The sequence below is a fragment of the Lactuca sativa genome, chromosome 6, assembly GCF_002870075.4.
Source record: "Lactuca sativa cultivar Salinas chromosome 6, Lsat_Salinas_v11, whole genome shotgun sequence".
NCBI lineage: Eukaryota > Viridiplantae > Streptophyta > Magnoliopsida > Asterales > Asteraceae > Lactuca > Lactuca sativa.
In genome coordinates this window covers 15,885,026-15,905,617 of record NC_056628.2, presented here as the reverse complement: position 1 = coordinate 15,905,617, position 20,592 = coordinate 15,885,026, and the positions used below count along the sequence as shown (strand labels likewise).

The 20,592-nt window shown below is 41.1% G+C and overlaps 2 protein-coding genes across 2 annotated transcripts; both read right to left on the bottom strand.

The window, feature by feature from the left end:
- Positions 1-600: 600 nt before the first annotated feature.
- On the bottom strand, positions 601-2,134 carry LOC111913071 (probable sugar phosphate/phosphate translocator At1g12500). Its single transcript, XM_023908802.3, has one exon. It carries the CDS (start codon positions 2,021-2,023, stop codon positions 953-955), a length of 1,071 nt encoding a protein of 356 aa, XP_023764570.1. The 5' UTR covers positions 2,024-2,134; the 3' UTR covers positions 601-952.
- An 11,412-nt stretch (positions 2,135-13,546) lies between these two features.
- On the bottom strand, positions 13,547-19,487 carry LOC128126582 (uncharacterized). Its single transcript, XM_052764430.1, has 2 exons — positions 18,443-19,487; positions 13,547-13,659 (listed from the first exon to the last, which is right to left on the bottom strand). Exons 1-2 carry the CDS (start codon positions 19,470-19,472, stop codon positions 13,625-13,627), a joined length of 1,065 nt encoding a protein of 354 aa, XP_052620390.1. The 5' UTR covers positions 19,473-19,487; the 3' UTR covers positions 13,547-13,624.
- Between the last annotated feature and the right edge of the window lie 1,105 nt (positions 19,488-20,592).

The window sequence follows — 20,592 nt, the reverse complement described above, 5'->3', positions numbered from 1 at the left end:
CAGACATGAGTGGCTTTTAATTAACAATCGGAATAATTAAAATACTCTTCAACAAGTTAAAATTGAAAAACTACGAACACAATTCAATTTCACCAAAAGAGAAATAATATATTTTCTTGATATTTATTTGGTTTGGGATGATATTATTTTAGGAAAGCCAACTAACACAATAAATTGGATCTTAGTATGGTGGGGTAGAAGTTAAAGAAAGGGCAACTACTACCATAACTTAAAAGCAAAGAAGGGCATGTCTCCATGTGGGTCATGTAAGGGCAATATTGTAATTTAGATGCTCTTAAGGGTAAGGGTCATGTAATTCGGCCACTCATCAAAGGCATATTGGCACATGAAAGCAGAGCACCTTATCCAATTTGAACATTTGTTCACAAAGTTGACTGCTACCATACAAATATAATTGATAATTCTAATGTGATCCATAACATAACATATTGAGTGTTGATTACGCATATTATGATAACAAATCAAGAAAAAAAAAATTGATGTTGAATCACGTAAGGAATCGAATTAGATTGGAAAACAGACAATTAAACAATCAAATCAAGTTGGGAATTGATCTTTATACAAGTAACAACAACAAAATGATATAATTTGAGGAATTTTTCATGTAATTCGTGTTACAAACAGAAGGCAAAAAGGAGATTGTTTTTTCTCCCCTATTAAACTGCCTTAATCAAGAACAACTATGCAAATTTGCAATAAAGCAGAATTTTGGAAAAGAAACAGGAAGAAAACACAGCCCCGTTTTTCCTTTTTGCCAATTCAAATGATCATATTTTGATGCAATCGAATCGAATTATGTTCTTTGCTTTTTCTTTATACCAATTTCTCTTTAGGCCTTTTTGAGAATTGTAAACTAATTGAAAATTTTAAAGGCATATCAGATGAAGAACAAGAGAACAGAGAAGTCGCACCAGTGTTATCTTTTTGGTTGTCAATGAGCTGTAACTTTCGATCTCTTCTTTGCTTCACTGTAAAGAACCACTCCCATTATTGTCACGGCGAACCCTGAAATTCCCATAACATTCACCGGATTCTTAAAAATTAAAACTGACACCACCGCCGCTACTGCCGCCTTGGCGTTTCCGAGCACCTGCAAAGTCAGGGCACTCGTGTGTTTTGTGACCAGAAAGTTCGTCAAGTTCACCAGATACGCCACCGTAGCATTTCCGATCAACAAAAACACCATAAACGAATCGTTTCTCGCTTTATCAATTGTCTTTGAGAACACGTTTCCTTCTATGTACAAAGTGAGAGGTAATAATATCATGGCTGCCATTGGCGCCATATATAATAATAGGTTCATCGAATGGAGTTTCTCCGAATCTGAAGTCAACAATAATCCTTGAACCACCGATTTCAACGCTCTGCCGGCGGTCGATCCCACACACATCAAAAAACCAAACAAATGAAACAAAGGCTCGCTATTACTCGCCAAAACTATACCGAAAACGACAGGCATTAACGCTAAGTAAACTTCAGCAGATTCCTTCTTACAAGTAATCAGGAAAGCGAAGATAGCTGTGAAAAAAGGCGTAGTTGCGCCAATAGCTTGATTAAACGAAACAGGTAGATATCTCAATGACGTATTTCCACAAACAACCGAAAAGCAAAAAATAGCAGATAAGGCGAAGATCTTCAGAAATTGTTTTCGCGATAAAATCTGTTGGAACGGCACGACTTGAAACCAACGAATTGCGATGAGACTGTAGAAAGTACATGAGATCATATGAAGCATTGTGAGGAAGATCGGATATTTAAACCCGTAGAAGCTCAGGAGGTACTTATTGAGAAGGAGAACGCCGATGTTGGAGAGGTACCATGACGCGATAATGAGTGCAGTGAGGATAGTCGGAGATACGAATGATGTGGCAGAGAAGGAGGCGAAGATGTTGTTCGTGGTGCCGTATCTAACTTCTCCGGTCGGTGTGGAGGGGATGTCCACGGAGGTTTCGAACCTAGGGTTGCTGCTCCGGCGAGTTGTCCATGACTGTGCCTCCACCATTTGGGGGCAATATTGTAATTTACACACAGCGAAACGTGTTTTTGTGTGAGAGAGAGAAAGGGACACTGCGTGTGACTCCGACTTTGGATTGGATCCAGGAAATTTGAGAGTGTGAGTGAAGATGACTATGATAAGACGAATGAAAGTTTCAAAAAAGTCCCCTAATCTTTAGACTTGTTTCATTTTACATCCTTCATTTCGAATTTGTATCAAGTGTATCTTGCTTTTACAACACAACTTCTTTATAAAGTATTACATTATATTTATCATATATAATTATTTTCCCACCAAATGATATTATAGTTATACAAAACCATAAGATACCCATTTGATTTCATAAATATGATATCGCATTTTATGTTGTTTGTGAATTAGTTATCTTATCTATGAATATTTTGGACTTGTATGTAAACAATTTTTGAAAGTTTCTAGCAATTTTATCAAAAAGTTCAATTTAAAACAAAAAAAAAGTTTGAAATACAAATTTTTACTTTTAGTTTAAACAAAATATTACTAGACGCAGCGTTTTAAAAAACCTGTCGTGTCTTTTTAATCAATTTTCAACATTGCTTTTATCAATATTAATGTAATCTCTTTTAGTTGTCATTTTATATAACTTTATACATTTTAAAAATGTTTAATTATTTTTGTCAAATACTAATATAATAATAAATAAAAGTTTATAGCTTTCGGTTTCCACTATCTATCTATAAAGTACCAGTTTCCAACTAGTTTTATCAAATAAATTTTCTATAATTTTACTGTTCTTTATATAGATCCTCTTATAGTTTAGATTTCAAAATTATTTAAAACAATTATTTATTAAAGTGGAGTAGGTTAGATTTATATGATCCTATGAGTATTGGTTAGGATAGTATAAATATTCATACAATATAGTTTAATATATTTTATAATATTTAAATAACTGTAATCATAAAATAGATTTTGCCCATATAATGAGGGACTTATTATGGAGATTTATACTTGGATCTGATCGGACGGACAGAAATTAGGAGAGAGGATAAGAAGGAAAGTGAGCCGTTAGATGAAGAGAAATAATTATTAGATCTAGAGAAAGTGTCGGTATTTGAAGAAATAAACTGTGGCTTATTCGGTCAGAGTGCAGGCTTTGACTATAGAATTATTTTTTTCTCAATTTTTCAATGTTGGTGAAAATTTCAAAACGTGATGTACGCACGTGTGAGTAAATTAATGACGTGAAATTTCACTAAAAGCAAATTAATTTTAACAATCGTTTTTGTTGCATAAAATGTTGATTATGCCAAAATTAATCAATTTAGACAATTTTTATATCCATCAAAGATGTCTAGTTTAGATTGGTATTTTTAATGTTGTTTCTTTTTATTTTCGATTCTTTTTAGTTGACACTTTCTAATATATTGGTATTTTTAATGTTGTTTCTTTTTATTTTCGATTCTTTTTAGTTGACACTTTCTAATATATTTGTGCCACCGTTCGACGGAAAAGTAAAATAAAAAAGATAACATTTAATTGTTGTGTTATTAGGGATAACTGTTGATATAGAAGTCTAAACAAACTCACCTAGTTTATTGTAGTTTGTAAATATACATTCAGAAGTAGAATGCAAGTAACGAAAAATATCTAAATAATCAAACTGCTGAAGTAATGTTGACATGTGAAGAAGGTGCGCTAGCTAGAGAAAAATTGAAGTTAAAAAATGTAGATACTTTTTGTTGGGCTTGCATTTTCAGTCTTAAGAGTGCGATGCTGAAAGTCTTTGTTAGGTCCGGTAATTGGGTTGAGTTTGGATGGACGGATCACGTGTTGATGGGTCAGAATATATTGATCCAACCCAACCCATATAATATATGAGTTGGCAGGTCAATGTTGATTGGTTGGAAACATCAATCCATATAACCCGTTTAAGTATATGAGTTCGTAGGTTATGGGTCGATTTCAAGTCAAAGAGTAGACAAATCATTTTTAGATAATTTTTAACATTTTAAATTTATATGAATTATACACGTCTCTTAATTAGTTAATAATTAGCATTTTACGTTGACTTGAATGAAATGAACAACTAGATATACGCCTCTCACGTCTGGAACTCTTGGTCATGAATTGGATTTGGAGTTAGGAGTGTTAAGACTTACTCACTTAGGGCACACCGTATATTGACTATATTCCATTAATTCATAAATAAAGTTTTAATTTTTTTAAATATAATATATACAGTCGGGTTCACGGGTTGACCCGTAAACCCAAACATTTAACCCAACCCAACCCATGAAATAAACGTGTTGGCGGGTTGACGTGTCAACATGTCAGAAATCTCAACTCAAACTCGTTTATTTTTGTGTCAAGTTCGTGTTGGGTCGAGAATTATCACTCTTAGTCTTTGCAAGCATTTAATTTCCATAAGGTGTTTTTGTGCAATCAAATCCTCCATTTCCATGAACATTTTTATATAAATTGGCATTGGAAGTAGGGGTGTTCAAAAATATGCGCATCCGAAATATCCGATCCGAAAATCCGAAAATCCGATCCGAAATTATCCGAAATTTCGGATTCGGATACAAATAGTGAGTTTATAAAGTTTCGGATATTTCGGATATCCGATATCCAAAAAAAATAATTTTTCTTTATTTGTTAATATTTTAAAATGAGAAATTAAAAACATTGATATGCTTAATGGACTATTGTTCCCCACCATTTTCAACTTTTTCGTGACCATTCTTTCCAAACTTTTATTGCAAACCTTTCCATTTACAATCGTTATATATTTGTTTGTTATAATTCTAGTTCGTTGGCTTATAATAAAAAACTATTAAGTAAATGCTACATATATTTATTTGTTGATATCGATATCAATCTATGTCGCAAGATTTAACATAGCTGCTATTATTAATTTTAAGAGTTGCGGTGATTTTACGGATCAGATGTTCAGATGTGGATATGTATTTAAAATTAATAAAAGTCGGATATTCGGTTTAATATCTGAATCCGTATCCGAAATTTCGGATACGGATATCAAAAATCAACTATCCGAATTTTCGGATATCCGAAATTCGGATATTCGAATTTTCAGATATCCGGTTTTGAACACCCCTAATTGGAAGAATTTGGAATGGGACTCAACAGACAAGGGGGAAACATAACTACATAAGTTTTGAATGGAACATAATCTTCATCGGATAACCTATGGATCATATCAATCAACAAACTCAAATGTGATAGTTTCTGAAGGGCTACTTTGATGGTCTTCATCAAGTTCTTCATTTGGATGATCTTGAAGAATATGTATTACTGTCACACCCAAGTGCTCCTATTTCTTTTTTACAATATTCGGCGAATCCAAAGATAATATTGAGTAATATGAATATGCATTGCTTTCACACCTAACTGCTCCTTCTTCCTCCTTGATATCCTCACTTGTTTTTATTAGCAGGTGTGGAGTATCAACAATCTTCGGCGAAAGAAGATGTGGAGTGATAATGTCTTTGAACGTAGATTTTTTTAGAAGGTGGCAGTGGATGGGTTTGTATCAGACTCGGGTTCAGGGGTCGAGCATCTCGAGGAGCGGATGAGGGAGTTTGTATCAGCTGAGATTACTCGCAGAATCTTGTGATCTTTGGTACGGTCAAGGAGGGCATAATGGAGATTTTGGATAAGAGGATGGGAGCCTTCCGCACTGAGATGATGGCCATGATGGGAGGGCGTACATTGATATTTCGAGAGTTTTGAGCTTGTGGAGCTCCAGATTATCATGGTGCTAGGGACCCCATTTCTAGCAGCAGGTGGTTGGTTGATGTCGTCAACACCTTTCATTCTAGCCGGTGTCCCGAGGGGGACAAGGTCAGACTAGCCTCCTGTCTTTTGAAGGACAAAGCGTGTGATTGGTGGGAAGAGATTGGACATGCTATGGGGGATGATGCCACGTTGGACCCGATGACTTGGAGTGATTTCTCAGTCAGGTTCAAGGTCGAGTTTGCACCAGTAATTGACGTGCAGCAGTTAGCACGAGAGTTCCAAGACTTGCGGCAGACTACAGAGACAGTGGCGGAGATCACCGCCAAGTTCCGGGAGAGAGCCCTTCTAGTTCCGCAGTATGTAGCGGACAAGGATATGAATAAGGCTCGGTACGACGAGATGTTGAGGAACGATATCAGTCAGTTTGAGAGTAGGTCCAGCTGCAAGACATTGGAGGATATGAGCGCTCGAGCTAGAGAAAGAGAGAGAGACAGAGAGAGAATGATCTAGAGACAGAAAAGAAGAGGAAGCTGGGAGAGGTTCAGGTATATATGGGATCGAGCAAGAGGCCCAACAAGTTAGTGTGCCGGTTAACCACACACGCTCCACTAACCGACTTAAACAAAGTGCAAAGTGTAATTTCATGGATTAGCACCTTATTCACTTTTTCCTAAGTAACTAAGATTGGGTATTTATAAAAGGTCTAGTTACTTAGTATTTATCATTAATACTTTTAATGAAGGGAGAATTATAGTCTTTGTCCTACCCGTTCGGCTAACGACCCTCCACCGGTCAATGAAGCGGTGGGTGAGAGTGGACACCCATTAAACTGTCATTTTATAGGCAGTAACCTTATACCCCCCTTATAGACCGGCTTCGTGAATGATGCCTACTAACGGTAAGACTGACTTTGTTATATATATATATATATATATATATATATATATATATATATATATATATATATATATATATATATATATATATATATATATATATATAAGTATTAACTATTAATATTATAATAGTATAAGGGTGTATTTTAAACATTTAAAATACTTGGTGGTTTAATCTATTAATTAAACTATACTCTTAATTTAATTAAACTTAAACCATGTCTTTATGGAATTATTAACTCTTTTAATTAGACACTTTAATTAATTTAGTGAAGTCCATACAGTTTGAACTTTAACTTTTAAAATTCTTGGGTTTGGAATTAAAGTGTATATGGGGTTTAACTTTACAAATTCCAAAACTTGAGGACAAGTTTTGAACAATTCAAAAACTTATGGTTTCCATAACTTATGAATTTTAAAGTGGTTTTTAATGGAAAAAAAACCTTCAAGTTTCATAACTTGTAGACAATTTATGGAAGACTTTAAAAGCATTAAAAAATGTGACTCTTCATTTTTTCATAACTTATGGAAATTTTATAAGTTTTAAAATTCATAAATGTGACTTTTCATGTAACTTGAGGACAAGTTACAAAAACACATATTCTGAACAACTTCAAGATTAATTTGGATTGAAAACAACTATCTCATAATTTTTCCTATTAATCTAAACAAACTCATAAACATTAACATTCATAATCAACATTTTTCAAGCATCATATAAACATGTATAAAACTTGAAACTTTGATTATTATCCTTTATTTGGATGAGAATAAACATTACCATAGTATCAAAAAACAAATTTTATGAACATAAACACTTTGCGGTAATGATTCTAATCCAAAACAGGCCAAAAAAACTCGAAGATAAGCTGTCAGGGGGTCCAACTTGTCGAGTGCATGAACCAACTCGACGAGTTGGATGAATTTGTTCATGGACTCGTCGAGTCTGCTGTCCCGACAGCAAAAAAAATTGATTTTTTTCCAGTTTTTTCCAGCAACTTACATCAAGTATAATTGAAAACAACCCATGGCTCTGATACCACTGTTAGGTTTTGGTATACTACAACATCCTATGGTGCACATACAACCCTAAATACCTTGGATCTATATTTTTACTAATTATACATGCAAATGGTTTCCAAGGTATTAATCTTACAACTAGCATGCATTTAACATAAAAATATAATATACTAGTTAGCATGACATACCTTTTGATGGAGCTTGAATTCTTGGTGTATTTGGCCTTAAAGAGCTTAGCCCCAATAGTATGGAAGCCTCAAATGGAATCACAACACGCCATGGACAAAGGATGAACTTGAGAGAGAATTCCATGCAGACAAAAAACACCATGAACTCTAAAAAGATACAAGTGGCAATTTTGGGCAATGAAGTATCTATTTATATGTGGGATTTCTAGGGTCATGGATATAACTCAAATCCATACCCATGGGTTTTATGATCCATGGTTCATGTGGCCCAACTCTTTATGTATCCATACATAAACTAGGTCCAACATGGATCATAAGCCCAACACATATAAATATAACTAATTATCATAATTAGTCCCCATAGATTTAATTAGTCTCTTTCGACCACTAAATTAATTCTTGATCAATACTAATCAAAACATATGATTTCATATTAATATATTATTACCTATAATATATTAATAAACCATAAATAACCTTCTCTTAAAAGTTCATCCTAACAAATTGTCCTGATGATTTGCAACCCAAATGGACCATGCTACTCTCGGGTCGAATACATACCAATAATAGTTATGGGCTTAGACATCTAATCCAACAGGAACTGGATGAGTTCATGAAAGAACTCGATGAGTAGGATCGAGATTTCCATAGTTTCATGGATCAAGTAACTCAACGAGTTGATGGACCAACTCGGCGAGTTGAGTCAACCAGGATGTTGACTTTGACTTTGACCTTTGACCAGAGTTGAACCTTAAAGGGGTTATGAGTATGAAAGAGTAATTAAAAGGGATTTTATGTGTAGGAGTTTGAGGAAGATTTGATCCCAGAGTCGAGGACAGTTTAGCTACTTCACGACATTGAGGTAAGTTACCTTCCAATAGAAGTGGGTCGAAGGCACCAATGCCAACCCACTAGTAAGAGCTATAGTAAAGATGATTTTCTTTGTGATAATTATATGGAATGTCACTATCTGTTATGCTTTATGTGCTAGTATGCTATGATGTTATGTGACAGTGGTAGGAGGGGTAGGATAGAACCCAGTACCGGTCCATAGGGACGAAGGGGTATGCCAACACCCGGATAAATTAGGTAGTATATGACTTATATGTTTATGCACTAGGAAGTTATGTGGTAGAAGTAGGGGTGAAATAGTCCCTGGTACCGGTTGAAAGGACCGAAGGGGTAGGCCAACACCTTGATATGCTAGGCGAGGTACTGATCGAAAGGACCGAAGGGGTAGGCCAGCACCCTAATATGTTAGGCGAGGTACCGGTCGACGGGATCGAAGGGGTAGGCCAGCACCCTGATATGCTAGGAAGTTACCTGTTGACAGAGACCGAAGGGATAGACTAGTATGCATATATGTTAGACAGTATGTATATTGTGTGGTATGTGGTATGATGGGGGAACTCACTAAGCTTTGTGCTTACGGTTTCAGTCTTTGTTTCAGGTCCTTCTTCTTCGAAGGGAAAGGAGCCGACACGGTAGCAACGCATCACACGCACGATTTTCTGCATATGAGATTCTTGGGATTTGTACTCTGACATTGTTACTATCTTATGACATGCTTTTGAGACATATGATCTATGGTTTTTATGAAATGAAATAACTTGATGATGTTTTCTATAAATTGTTTTATGAATCGTTATATCAAAAATTAAATTTTCGGTCTAGAATACGATGAAAACCCTTCCAAGGGCCACAATAAGACTGAAAAGACCATGGGGAAATGCTTAGGACCGAAATCTCATAAAGAACAAAGTAATTTTGGATTGTCTTAACCAAAATCACCAATTGGATCCTCCATAAGGTGATTTCGGTGAAAAATAAGGGAAGATGTTGACTTTATGACATGATATCTCACCCATTTCCATTAAGAAGTATTACATAATAGTATCCAGCACAATTACCCATCAAATATCCATGTATTAACCCACAGTTAACCAAGTAAACATCATATCATTCCTATCCTTATCATAAGGCCGAAATCACTTTCCATAAACACCACCATTTCAATTTCATCTTCTGTAAACCTCATTTCCTCTCAAATAACCAAGTGCAAGCTTCCAAGTTCCAAAAATCTTCAAGCATTGTTCTCAGATTTTGGTAAGTAGTTTCGATATTACCTAGCATTCTATACATTTTTATGTTAGTTTCATCCTATTTACACACAATATTATGTGTTAAACCCTTAGGATAATATCACCCCCAAGGAAGTTCATCAACTCCATTCAAGAGTTTAGGCTTGAAATCTTCACTTCATCACTTCAAACAACCCACAAATCCATTCAAGGTGAGTTCATACCCCCACATTTTTAAGCTTTTTCATGTTTTAGGAGGGGAATACAAGTCAAAATTTGTTTATCTAACAAATATTTGCATGTTCCATCTTCATGTTAAAGTATAATCCTTTATTTGCATAAGATGTGATTACTACTAGTTTTGTACAAATATTTGTGTTATATTAGTTTCAAGTGTAAAACTAACAAAAAAAAAAAAACTAGATCTATGTTATATAAATCAAGAGAAAAAGCTATGATTTACAAAACTACAAAATTTTTGGAAGCTTTTATCAAAAATAGAGTTTTCCAACAAAAAGGAGTACATTCTATTCATTCCACTATTTTGTGGGGTTTAACCCATAATATGAGGTTTGATCTTACAAATGAAACTAAACAACATGATTACTATCTATTTATATAGAGGATTATATAAATGTTCTAGACAAACAAACAGGATAAACTATAATTTGTATAGTTTGGAAGTCACAAAACTACATTATCTTTTTAGAAGGGACAAATAATTGTTTAAAGGTATAATTATTTCATTTACAAGAAAAAGGGGGTTTTCATTTCACGTAAATCGATTGATATTGGTTGTGAGACGTTAGGCTTCACCGTACCCACCACAGTACACATACTAAGACCTACATTATAACTAGGGTCTCTTGTAGGGAGAGTGTGACACTTGTGTATAGCTCTATACAGGATTGACAACCCCATACCTAAACTGTTAGCTATAGTTAGACCGGCAGGTCTGGGGTAAAAAAATGTCGTAAACAGTTCGGACATCCGAAGCGCGTCGTTCAGGCAACTAGTCACATTAATATGGTTATAATAACTCACATAGAGTATCGACAAAATTTGATTTATGGGTCAGCATATCTTCAATAGTTTTATTTACTTAAAACTATGTTACACATTTTTTCTAGTATAATACAGTTTATACATAAGGAAACATGCTTTCAAATGGTTTTATATACGAATAAATATGCATATTACTACTATCATGTACAACAATACTTGTACACTTTTGGTCTTAGGTTTTTAAGACTACAACTCATTTACAAATAAAATATTGGATTTTATGGGAGCATACATTATCATTTTACAAGAAACAGTTACAAACTCCTCTGCATACAAAAACGCTTATGAACTCACCAACTTGATTGTTGACACTTTTCAAAATCACTTGTATTATTAGGAAACCAGTAAACAGGTAACCACAGATGATTTTTTGGTGGGTGGGACGCCGTCACATCTCGTTATTCATTTTTGTCGTACACTTTTGATATCATGTAAACAATACTTTTGTGAACAAAATGTAAACTTATTTAATATTCAACGTAATGGTTGTGATGCTTTGTTTCATTTATATCCAGTTGCTACGATATTGTACATGAGAAAGAGGAAGGCGGAGGCTAGGCAGTATACTGGCGTTTCGGGGAAGAAACCAAAGGGATCCGGCTCTAGGTTGAAGGGCTAGTAGGGCCGGAGCCGTTGTGGGAAATGCGGCAAGACGCATGAGGGAGTTTCTCGATTAGGGTCATCGGGCTACTATAAGTGCAGCAAGCTTGGGCACTTTGGCAGGGATTGTACTGCCCCTACTCCTACCTTAAAGACATCAGACCTAATTTGCTTTCATTGCAATTAGAAGGGCCATAGAAAGGCCAACTGCCTGAGATTGACATCAGGAGCGCCAGTGGCGGCGCCAGCTCCAGCGACCCTGTGGATCACGGATGACCGACAGGGCAAGATGGATGCTCCGGTAGTGAGGAGCCGAGCCTTCTAGCTGACCGCCAAGGAGGCGCGTGGTGTACCGGATGTGGTGACGGGTATGTTTTCTTCTCCCTAACTCTTATTACATGTCAGCTATGTTATTTATGTGCTATGTTTATGTGTTTTGTTTAGGATCGTTCCATGTAAACGAAATCCCAGTACAAGTGTTATTTGACTCGGGGGCTACCCGATCATTTGTCTATCTTGCTCTTAGTAAGAGGTTTTATGGGTCTTCGGGCATGTTGGATTGCCCTTTAGAGGTCAAGATTGTTGACAATCGATCTGTCTGGGCATCAGAGGTTTTCAGAGATTGCGTTTTGAGGTTGTATGGCGAGCGTTACCTTGTGGATTTGGTTCCCATTCTGTTGTGTGGGAACAAGGTTATCATTGGCATGGATTGGCTAAGCCCTAATAGGGCAGTGATCGACTTTGTGTAGCAGTTGGTACGTGTCAGGACCCTAAATGAGGGAGAGCTGGTGATTTAGGGTGAAAGGCTACAATGTGGACCAGGTTTGTGTTCGGTGGCGAGGGTTAGGCGCTACCTTCAGCAGGGTTGCGCAGGGTATGTGTCCTACGTTATGGATACTCGGGAGGTGGGTAAGGCGATTATGAGTGATGTACTAGTGGTGCGAGAGTACCCAGACGTATTTCTAGAGGAGCTTCTTGGGATACCTCCGGAGAGACAGGTAGAGTTCAGGATCGACTTAGTCCCTGGTGCGGCTCCGATAGCCAAGGAACCATATCGGTTAGCTCCTCCCGAGATGCAAGATTTGTCTACACACTACAAGAGCTGTTAGACAAGGGATTCATTAGACCGGCCAATTTGCTCTGGGGAGCCACGATCCTATTTTTTGAAGAAGAAGGACGGGTCACATCGGATGAGTGTAGACTATCGGGAGCTAAACAAGATAATTGTGAAGAACCATTACCCACTCTCGAGGATTGATGATCTCTTCGACCAACTACAAGGGGCATCTTGGTTTTCAAAGATAGATTTGCGTTTAGGCTACAACCAGATGCGAGTTAGAGATGAGGATGTATAGAAGACTGCTTTCTGGACTCTCTATGGTCACTACGAGTTCGTGGTGGTGCCATTTAGGTTCACCAATGCCCCTGCCGTGTTCATGAACCGTGTATGCGGACTAATGTTGGATCAATCTATGATCGTCTTTATTGATGACATCTTGGTTTACTCAAAGATGCAGGAGTATCATGAGGAGTACTTGCGGGAGGTGTTGGATACCTTGAGGAGGTGTTGGGGCACCTTTCAACCAGAACGGTATTTTGGTTGACCCGGCCAAAGTGGAGGCGGTGATGAGAATGGAGGTTCCAAAGTATCCATATGAGATTCTAATTTTCCTTGGGTTACCAGGATATTACCGGAGATTCATTCAGTATTTCTCCAAGATAGCAGTGCCCTTGACCCGACTGACGAAGAAGGCCGATGTATTTTGTTGGGGGCTTGAGCAGCAGGTGATGTTCGAGACATTGAGGCAGAGGTTGTACACGTCATTGATCTTAGCCCTGCCAGAGGGCGTGGAGGATTTTGTAGTATACTATGTGTAACAACTCAAATTTTTCAAACAAATTTTTCATTTTTAAAACATAATATTTTCCATTAAAAACAAGGCATAAATAGTTTAATTATTCGGTCAATACAATTATTCAAACTCCCAAGATCCTAAAACAATCTTCAGTGTGTATCGATCATGCCGGCGCCTTCCCACGGTCCTCGCTAGTACCTGAAATACATACATACACAACAACTGTAAGCATAAATGCTTAGTGAGTTCCCCAATATACACTTACACACATACGCCTTTCCAGGCCCTGACCTCCTGGTCCTCATTACAACGCCTTCCGGCCCATAACATAATCGCCTTCCGGCCCATAACATATTGCCTTCCGGCCCACATATCATACATAGCACATATAACACTTAACTTACCACATATAGCATACATATCCATATAACACTTAACTTACCACTTATAGCATACATATCCATATAACACTTAACTTACCACTTATAGCATGTAAACATAATACATAACATACTTGACCTTCCGGTCACACAGTCAAACCCTTCCGGGTGGAGTATAGTGAGAAGACTCACCTCGTAAGTGCTGAAAGCTAGCAACTCCTGAAATCACTCGCGCACAAACCAACGAGCTACAACCCTCCTATAACATTACATAACTCATTAACACTCATATCATCTAAGTGTGACTATCCCTAAGAAGTCAGACTTAGGTCAACTCTGGTCAACGGTCAACTTGACTGGACTCGGCGAGTACCATGGCGACTCGGCGAGTCTAGTCGTTCTCACAGATTCCTGAATATTCCCTTTCTACTCGTCGAGTATGCCTCTTGACTCGACGAGGTCCTCGTGGAAGAATCGCGGGGCCACCCCGACTCCACTCGCCGAGTCTGATGAACAACTCGGCGAGTCCCAGCACATCTTCAAGCTACTCGCCGAGTCTGAAGAACAACTCGGCGAGTCCATGCCATGCAGACGCGTAACTGCTCCCTGGGATAGGTCTCGTCCCGAAGTACACATGCATGGGACCTTCTGGACCTCTAAAGGTCCTAATACAAGACTATAATCGTGGGGTAACAAGGCATTTCTTCATCAAATCACTAAATGGGTTCTATAAACCCTAATTTCATAAATACATCAAAATAACATAATTGGTCCGAGTATTACCTGAAAACGCACCCTCTGTGTCCCCCAAATCTCAGGACTCAATCCTCCTTGATATTCCTTTAGCCAAATCCCTCTTCTTCTTGCCTAACCAATTCTTCCAAGTTCCAAAGCTTTCTCCCTTGCTCTAGGCGTCCACAGCGATTAGGGTTTCTCTCAATTGACCAAAAGACTGAAAATGACGGCCTAAGAGGCGTTAAATACGATCCAAACTGAACGGTTAGGGTTTCTGCTGAACAGCGTCGACTCGCCGAGTCCATATCTGGACTCGTCGAGTCCAGTCGCGGACCCGCGACCAAGTCCGCGATCCTACTCGGCGAGTCTAGGCTCCAACTCGCCGAGTCCCCTCTTAAATCACCCCAAAAACATAATTTTAATAATACCTGAGATTCCGGGCTGTTACAATTCTCCCCCACTTGGATTAGACTTCGCCCTCGAAGTCTCATTCTGCAAATAGTTCCGGATGCTGCTCCCGCATTTCGCGCTCCGGTTCCCAAGTCATTTCTGATCCCTTACGGTGTTGCTATTGAACCAACACCAGAGGTACTTCCTTGTTCCTCAGAACCTTGATCTTCCGATCCCTGATAGCCACTGGTCTCTCCGCGTAATTCAGGCTCGCATCCACCTGAATATCCTCAAATGGAACCACTGCCGACTCATCGGCTATGCACTTCCTCAACTGCGATACATGAAAAGTGTCATGGATCTGACCCAACTCCGCTGGCAACTCCAACCGATAGGCTACCCGGCCTACCCTTGCAACCACACGAAATGGCCCAATATACCGGGGCCCCAATTTGCCCCTCTTCCTGAATCGAATCACTCCTTTCCAAGGAGAGACCTTCAGGAGAACGAAGTCGCCGACTTGAAATTCAAGCTCGGATCGGCGCCTGTCTGCATAACTCTTCTGTCGGCTCTGGGCAGTCAATAACCTTTGTCTCACTCGCTGAATCTGCTCTGTCGTCTGGAGCACGATGTCCGTGCTGCCCATCACTCTCTGTCCCACCTCTCCCCAGCAAATGGGGGTCCGACACCTCCTACCATACAACAGCTCGAAAGGTGGCATACCAATGCTCGAATGATGGCTGTTGTTGTAGGAGAACTCTGCCAATGGTAAGTACGCATCCCAACTACCCCCGAAGTCTAACACACACGCTCGGAGCATGTCTTCCAGCGTCTGAATTGTCCGTTCGCTCTGACCGTCTGTCTGGGGATGGTATGCGGTACTAAAATGCAATTTAGTACCCAGCTCCTCATGGAATTTCTTCCAGAATCTGGAAGTAAAGCGCACATCACGGTCTGACACAATCGAGATCGGCACCCCGTGCCGAGACACCACCTCTCTAACGTATATCTCCGCCAATTTCTCCGCCGAAGAACTCTCACTGATGGCAAGGAAGTGTGCACTCTTTGTCAACCTATCCACGATCACCCAAATTGCGTCAACTCCCCTAGCAGTCCTCGGCAATTTGGTGATAAAATCCATAGTAATCTGTTCCCACTTCCACTCGGGGATCTCCAATGGCTGTAACTTGCCATGCGGTCTCTGGTGCTCAGCCTTAACCCTACGGCAGGTCAAGCACCTCTCAACGAACCATGCCACGTCCCTCTTCATACAGGGCCACCAATATTCCTTCCTTAGATCCAAATACATCTTTGTAGCACCGGGATGGATCGAGAATTTCGATTTATGAGCCTCTTCCATCAACGTAACACGCGTACCACCCACGAACGGCACCCAAATCCGACCCCGAAACGTCATAAGGCCTCGACCATCCTTGACAAACTCTGAGATTAACCCCACAACCCGCTCTTTCTTCTGCATTTCTGGTCGCACAGCCTCAGCCTGTGCCCTACGAATATCGTCCAATACAGAAGTCATCACGGTCAGTCTCAAGCACACATCTCGCAATGGAGTGCTCTCCGCCCTGCGGCTCAATGCATCGGCTACCACATTAGCCTTGCCTGGGTGGTACAGGATCTCACAATCAATCCTTGACCACATCCAACCACCTCCTCTGACGCATATTTAGGTTGGGTTGATCCATCAAATACTTCAAACTCTTATGGTCCGTGTATATCGTACATCGAACCCCATACAAGTAGTGGCGCCAAATCTTGAGAGCGAACACTACTGCCCCCAGTTCTAAATCATGCGTGGGATATCTCGCCTCATGAGGCTTCAGCTGCCTCGATGCATAAGCTATCACATGACCCCTCTGCATCAACACTGCACCCAATCCCGAAATTGATGCGTCGCAATATACCACGAAATCTTCCATCCCTTCTGGGAGAGCTAATACCGGGGCTTCGCACAATCTCTGGCGAAGTGTCTCAAAGGAGGTCTGCTGCTCGGGCCCCCATGAGAACGTAACACCCTTCCGGGTCAATCTGGTGAGTGGCACTGCGATCTTGGAGAAATCCTTGATAAACCTCCGATAATACCCTGCCAACCCAAGGAAACTTCTGATCTCAGAGGGTGACTTCGGCACCTCCCAACTCATCACCGCCTCAACCTTGGCCGGGTCGACCAATATCCCTTTCTGATTAACCACATGTCCTAGAAACTGGACCTCCCGCAACCAGAATTCACATTTGGAGAACTTTGCATAAAGTTTCTCCGACCTCAATACCTCAAGGACCTCCCTCAAATGCTCCTCATGCTGCTCTCTCGATCTCGAATACACCAGAATGTCGTCGATAAATACGATCACCGACCGATCCAACATCGGTCTGCATACCCTGTTCATGAGATCCATGAACACAGCCGGGGCATTGGTGAGTCCAAAAGGCATCACCACAAACTCATAATGCCCATATCGCGTCCTAAACGCTGTCTTCTGAACATCTTCATCCCGTACTCTCACCTGATGGTAACCCGACCTCAGATCGATCTTGGAAAACGAAGATGCTCCCTGCAACTGATCGAATAAATCATCGATCCTCGGCAACGGGTAACGGTTCTTGACCGTTAGCTTGTTCAACTCCCGGTAATCAATGCACATCCGGTGTGAACCATCCTTCTTCTTGACGAACAAAATAGGTGCTCCCCATGGCGAGCTGCTCGGCCGAATGAATCCCTTTCCCAGCAACTCCTGGAGTTGCGAAGACAACTCTTGCATCTCTGGAGGTGCAAGACGATAGGGCACTTTAGCAATAGGCGCTGCCCCCGGAACCAGATCAATACTAAATTCTACTTGCCTCACCGGCGGTACTCCCGGCAACTCCTCGGGAAAGACATCTGAAAATTCGCGCACCACCGGAACTTCCTCAACTGACTTCGGTTTCTCGGAAACCTTCCGCGTATCCATCACATACGCCACAAAACCTTTACAGCCCTGCCGTAGACACTGCCTCGCCCTAGCGGCCGAACAAAAAGCTGATCCCGAACGGGTACCCTCGCCGTACACCGAAAGAACTCCCCCTCTAGGGTCTCGTATAGTCACCAACTGACGCTCACAGTCAATGACAGCGCCGAACCGGCTCAGCCAGTCCATGCCCACGATGACACAGACATCCCCCATCGCGATAGGAATCAGATCAATTGGGAATCCAATCCCGAAAATCTCTAGTACACATCCCCGAAGAACCTCCGCAGCACAAATCACCTTCTCGTCAGCTATAGAAACTCTCAAAGGTCGACTCAACGACTCACGACTAACACCGATATGCTGACTAAAGGCCAAGGACACAAAGGACCTACTCGCACCCGAGTCAAATAACACTAAGGCAGGCACAGAGTTCACAAGGAAGGTACCTACGCGCATAATAATATAAGCATAACATATCGACATTAAATAAATACATGAATTACAACATACCTGCCACAACATCGGGCGCAGCGCGGACCTCCTCCGCAGTCAGCTGAAAGGCTCTCCCACGAGCCCTCGGGGCCTCGACCTTCACCGGTCGAGTCTCAGTAGTCCTGGCAACAGGTGCAGATCCCTGACGAAGCTGAGGGCACTCGGCCTTCCGATGGCCGGTCTGGTTGCAATGAAAGCAAACCATAAATCCCTTGGGACACTCCCTAGCAATGTGTCCCTCCTTGCCACACTTGTAGCAAGCACCGGCTCGACACGCCCCATCGTGACCCTTACCGCACTTTACGCAAGTGCGGTTCTTCGAACCTCCCGTCCTCGAATCGGCGGACTTGATCCGCTTGGCTGCCGGCTGAGACTGAGCCGGTCGCCGGTCTGCCTGCTGAGACTCGGCCTCCTCCCTGGCCTGAGTCTCTAACTCGATCTCACGCTTCCTGGCATTCGCCTGAAGCTCAGTAAAAGTATGGTAAGTGGAGTTTGACACAAACTCCCGGATCTCCCTCCTCAGAACACCCAAGTACCGGCTCATCCGAGCCTGCTCTGTGGCCACTAGCTCGGGGCAAAACATCGCCCTCTCGTGGAACTTCCGCGTGATCGCCGCCACCGAATCAGTACCCTGCTTGAGGGCTAAGAACTCCTGAACCAATCGTTCCCGCTCCACCGGGGGAACATACTCATCCCTGAACATGGTAGTGAACCCCTCCCATGTCACCGCCGCAGTCTCTGCTAAAGTGAAGTTCGCCGTCACGAACTTCCACCAGTCCTTGGCTCCCAGACGGAGCTGGTTCAAAGCGAACCGTACCCTCAGGTGCTCCGGGCATGAACAAGTGTAGAAGCACCCCTCTATATCTGCGATCCACCTCATCGCAGCAATCGGATCCTGCGTCCCATCGAACTCTGGTGGCTTCGTGTTGCTGAACTCTCGGAACAGCAATGAATCACCCCCCTGTGGCCTAGCAGCGGCCACAGCTGCGGTAGCTGCAGCGGTTGCAGCCTCAGTCAATGCGGCGTACCGCTCGTCGAACGTCTCCATAAGGGTGGTCTTGATAGACCCAAACATCTCCGGGATCTCAGCCCGGATCGCCGCCGCCACCTCCTCCTGAATCATCTGACGAATAGCCTCGTCACTCACACCGCTCGTACTCCCCCCGTGCCGCGGTCTAACCATGATATCTCTGAAATACAACATAAAACTATCAGAGATTCTACCGAGTATAATCGTACTCGACACGCAACCCTACTCAGTCCCAGATATCCAGGGATTCTTACTTGGGCCTCCCACTGACCCGGTGTCCTCGGTAGTACGGGCCCAATACTACCGACCACACCGCATCAATGTTCATCCCAAGTCCTCCTCCCCAAACTCCAGATAGTGAGTACTCTACTTCTGATACGCTCTATCTACCCGCATACTAGCAAAGTATCACATATAGGCAACTTCCCTAGACTAAGGCATCACAAATCAGGCCACTCTAGTCCTATCATGAATACCTAGTCTTCTAGCATGCATAACAATTCATATCATATAATATTGTAAGGTATTTTGGGGATCTTTTACCGTTCGGGCGCTGACTGATCGTACACACTGCTTCTTTCTTGCTTACCACAAAACCATTTACAAAAGTTTATGCCTTTATTTGCAAAGTTTCCTCAAATCCTCGGTTTGAGTTCAGTTACCCCCGAAGGTGCACCCGAATCCCTCAAACCAAGGCTCTGATACCAATTGTAACAACTCAAATTTTTCAAACAAATTTTTCATTTTTAAAACATAATATTTTCCATTAAAAACAAGGCATAAATAGTTTAATTATTCGGTCAATACAATTATTCAAACTCCCAAGATCCTAAAACAATCTTCAGTGTGTATCGATCATGCCGGCGCCTTCCCACGGTCCTCGCTAGTACCTGAAATACATACATACACAACAACTGTAAGCATAAATGCTTAGTGAGTTCCCCAATATACACTTACACACATACGCCTTTCCAGGCCCTGACCTCCTGGTCCTCATTACAACGCCTTCCGGCCCATAACATAATCGCCTTCCGGCCCATAACATATTGCCTTCCGGCCCACATATCATACATAGCACATATAACACTTAACTTACCACATATAGCATACATATCCATATAACACTTAACTTACCACT

Bases quoted from the DNA above. Each gene is read 5' to 3' on its own strand.
- LOC111913071 (XM_023908802.3), bottom strand. From the start codon at position 2,023: ATGGTGGAGGCACAGTCATGGACAACTCGCCGGAGCAGCAACCCTAGG.
- LOC128126582 (XM_052764430.1), bottom strand. From the start codon at position 19,472: ATGGAGACGTTCGACGAGCGGTACGCCGCATTGACTGAGGCTGCAACC. The intron at 13,660-18,442 runs GTATGTTGTAAT...TATGTATTTCAG, and splicing joins TGCGCCCGATGTTGTGGCAG to GTACTAGCGAGGACCGTGGG.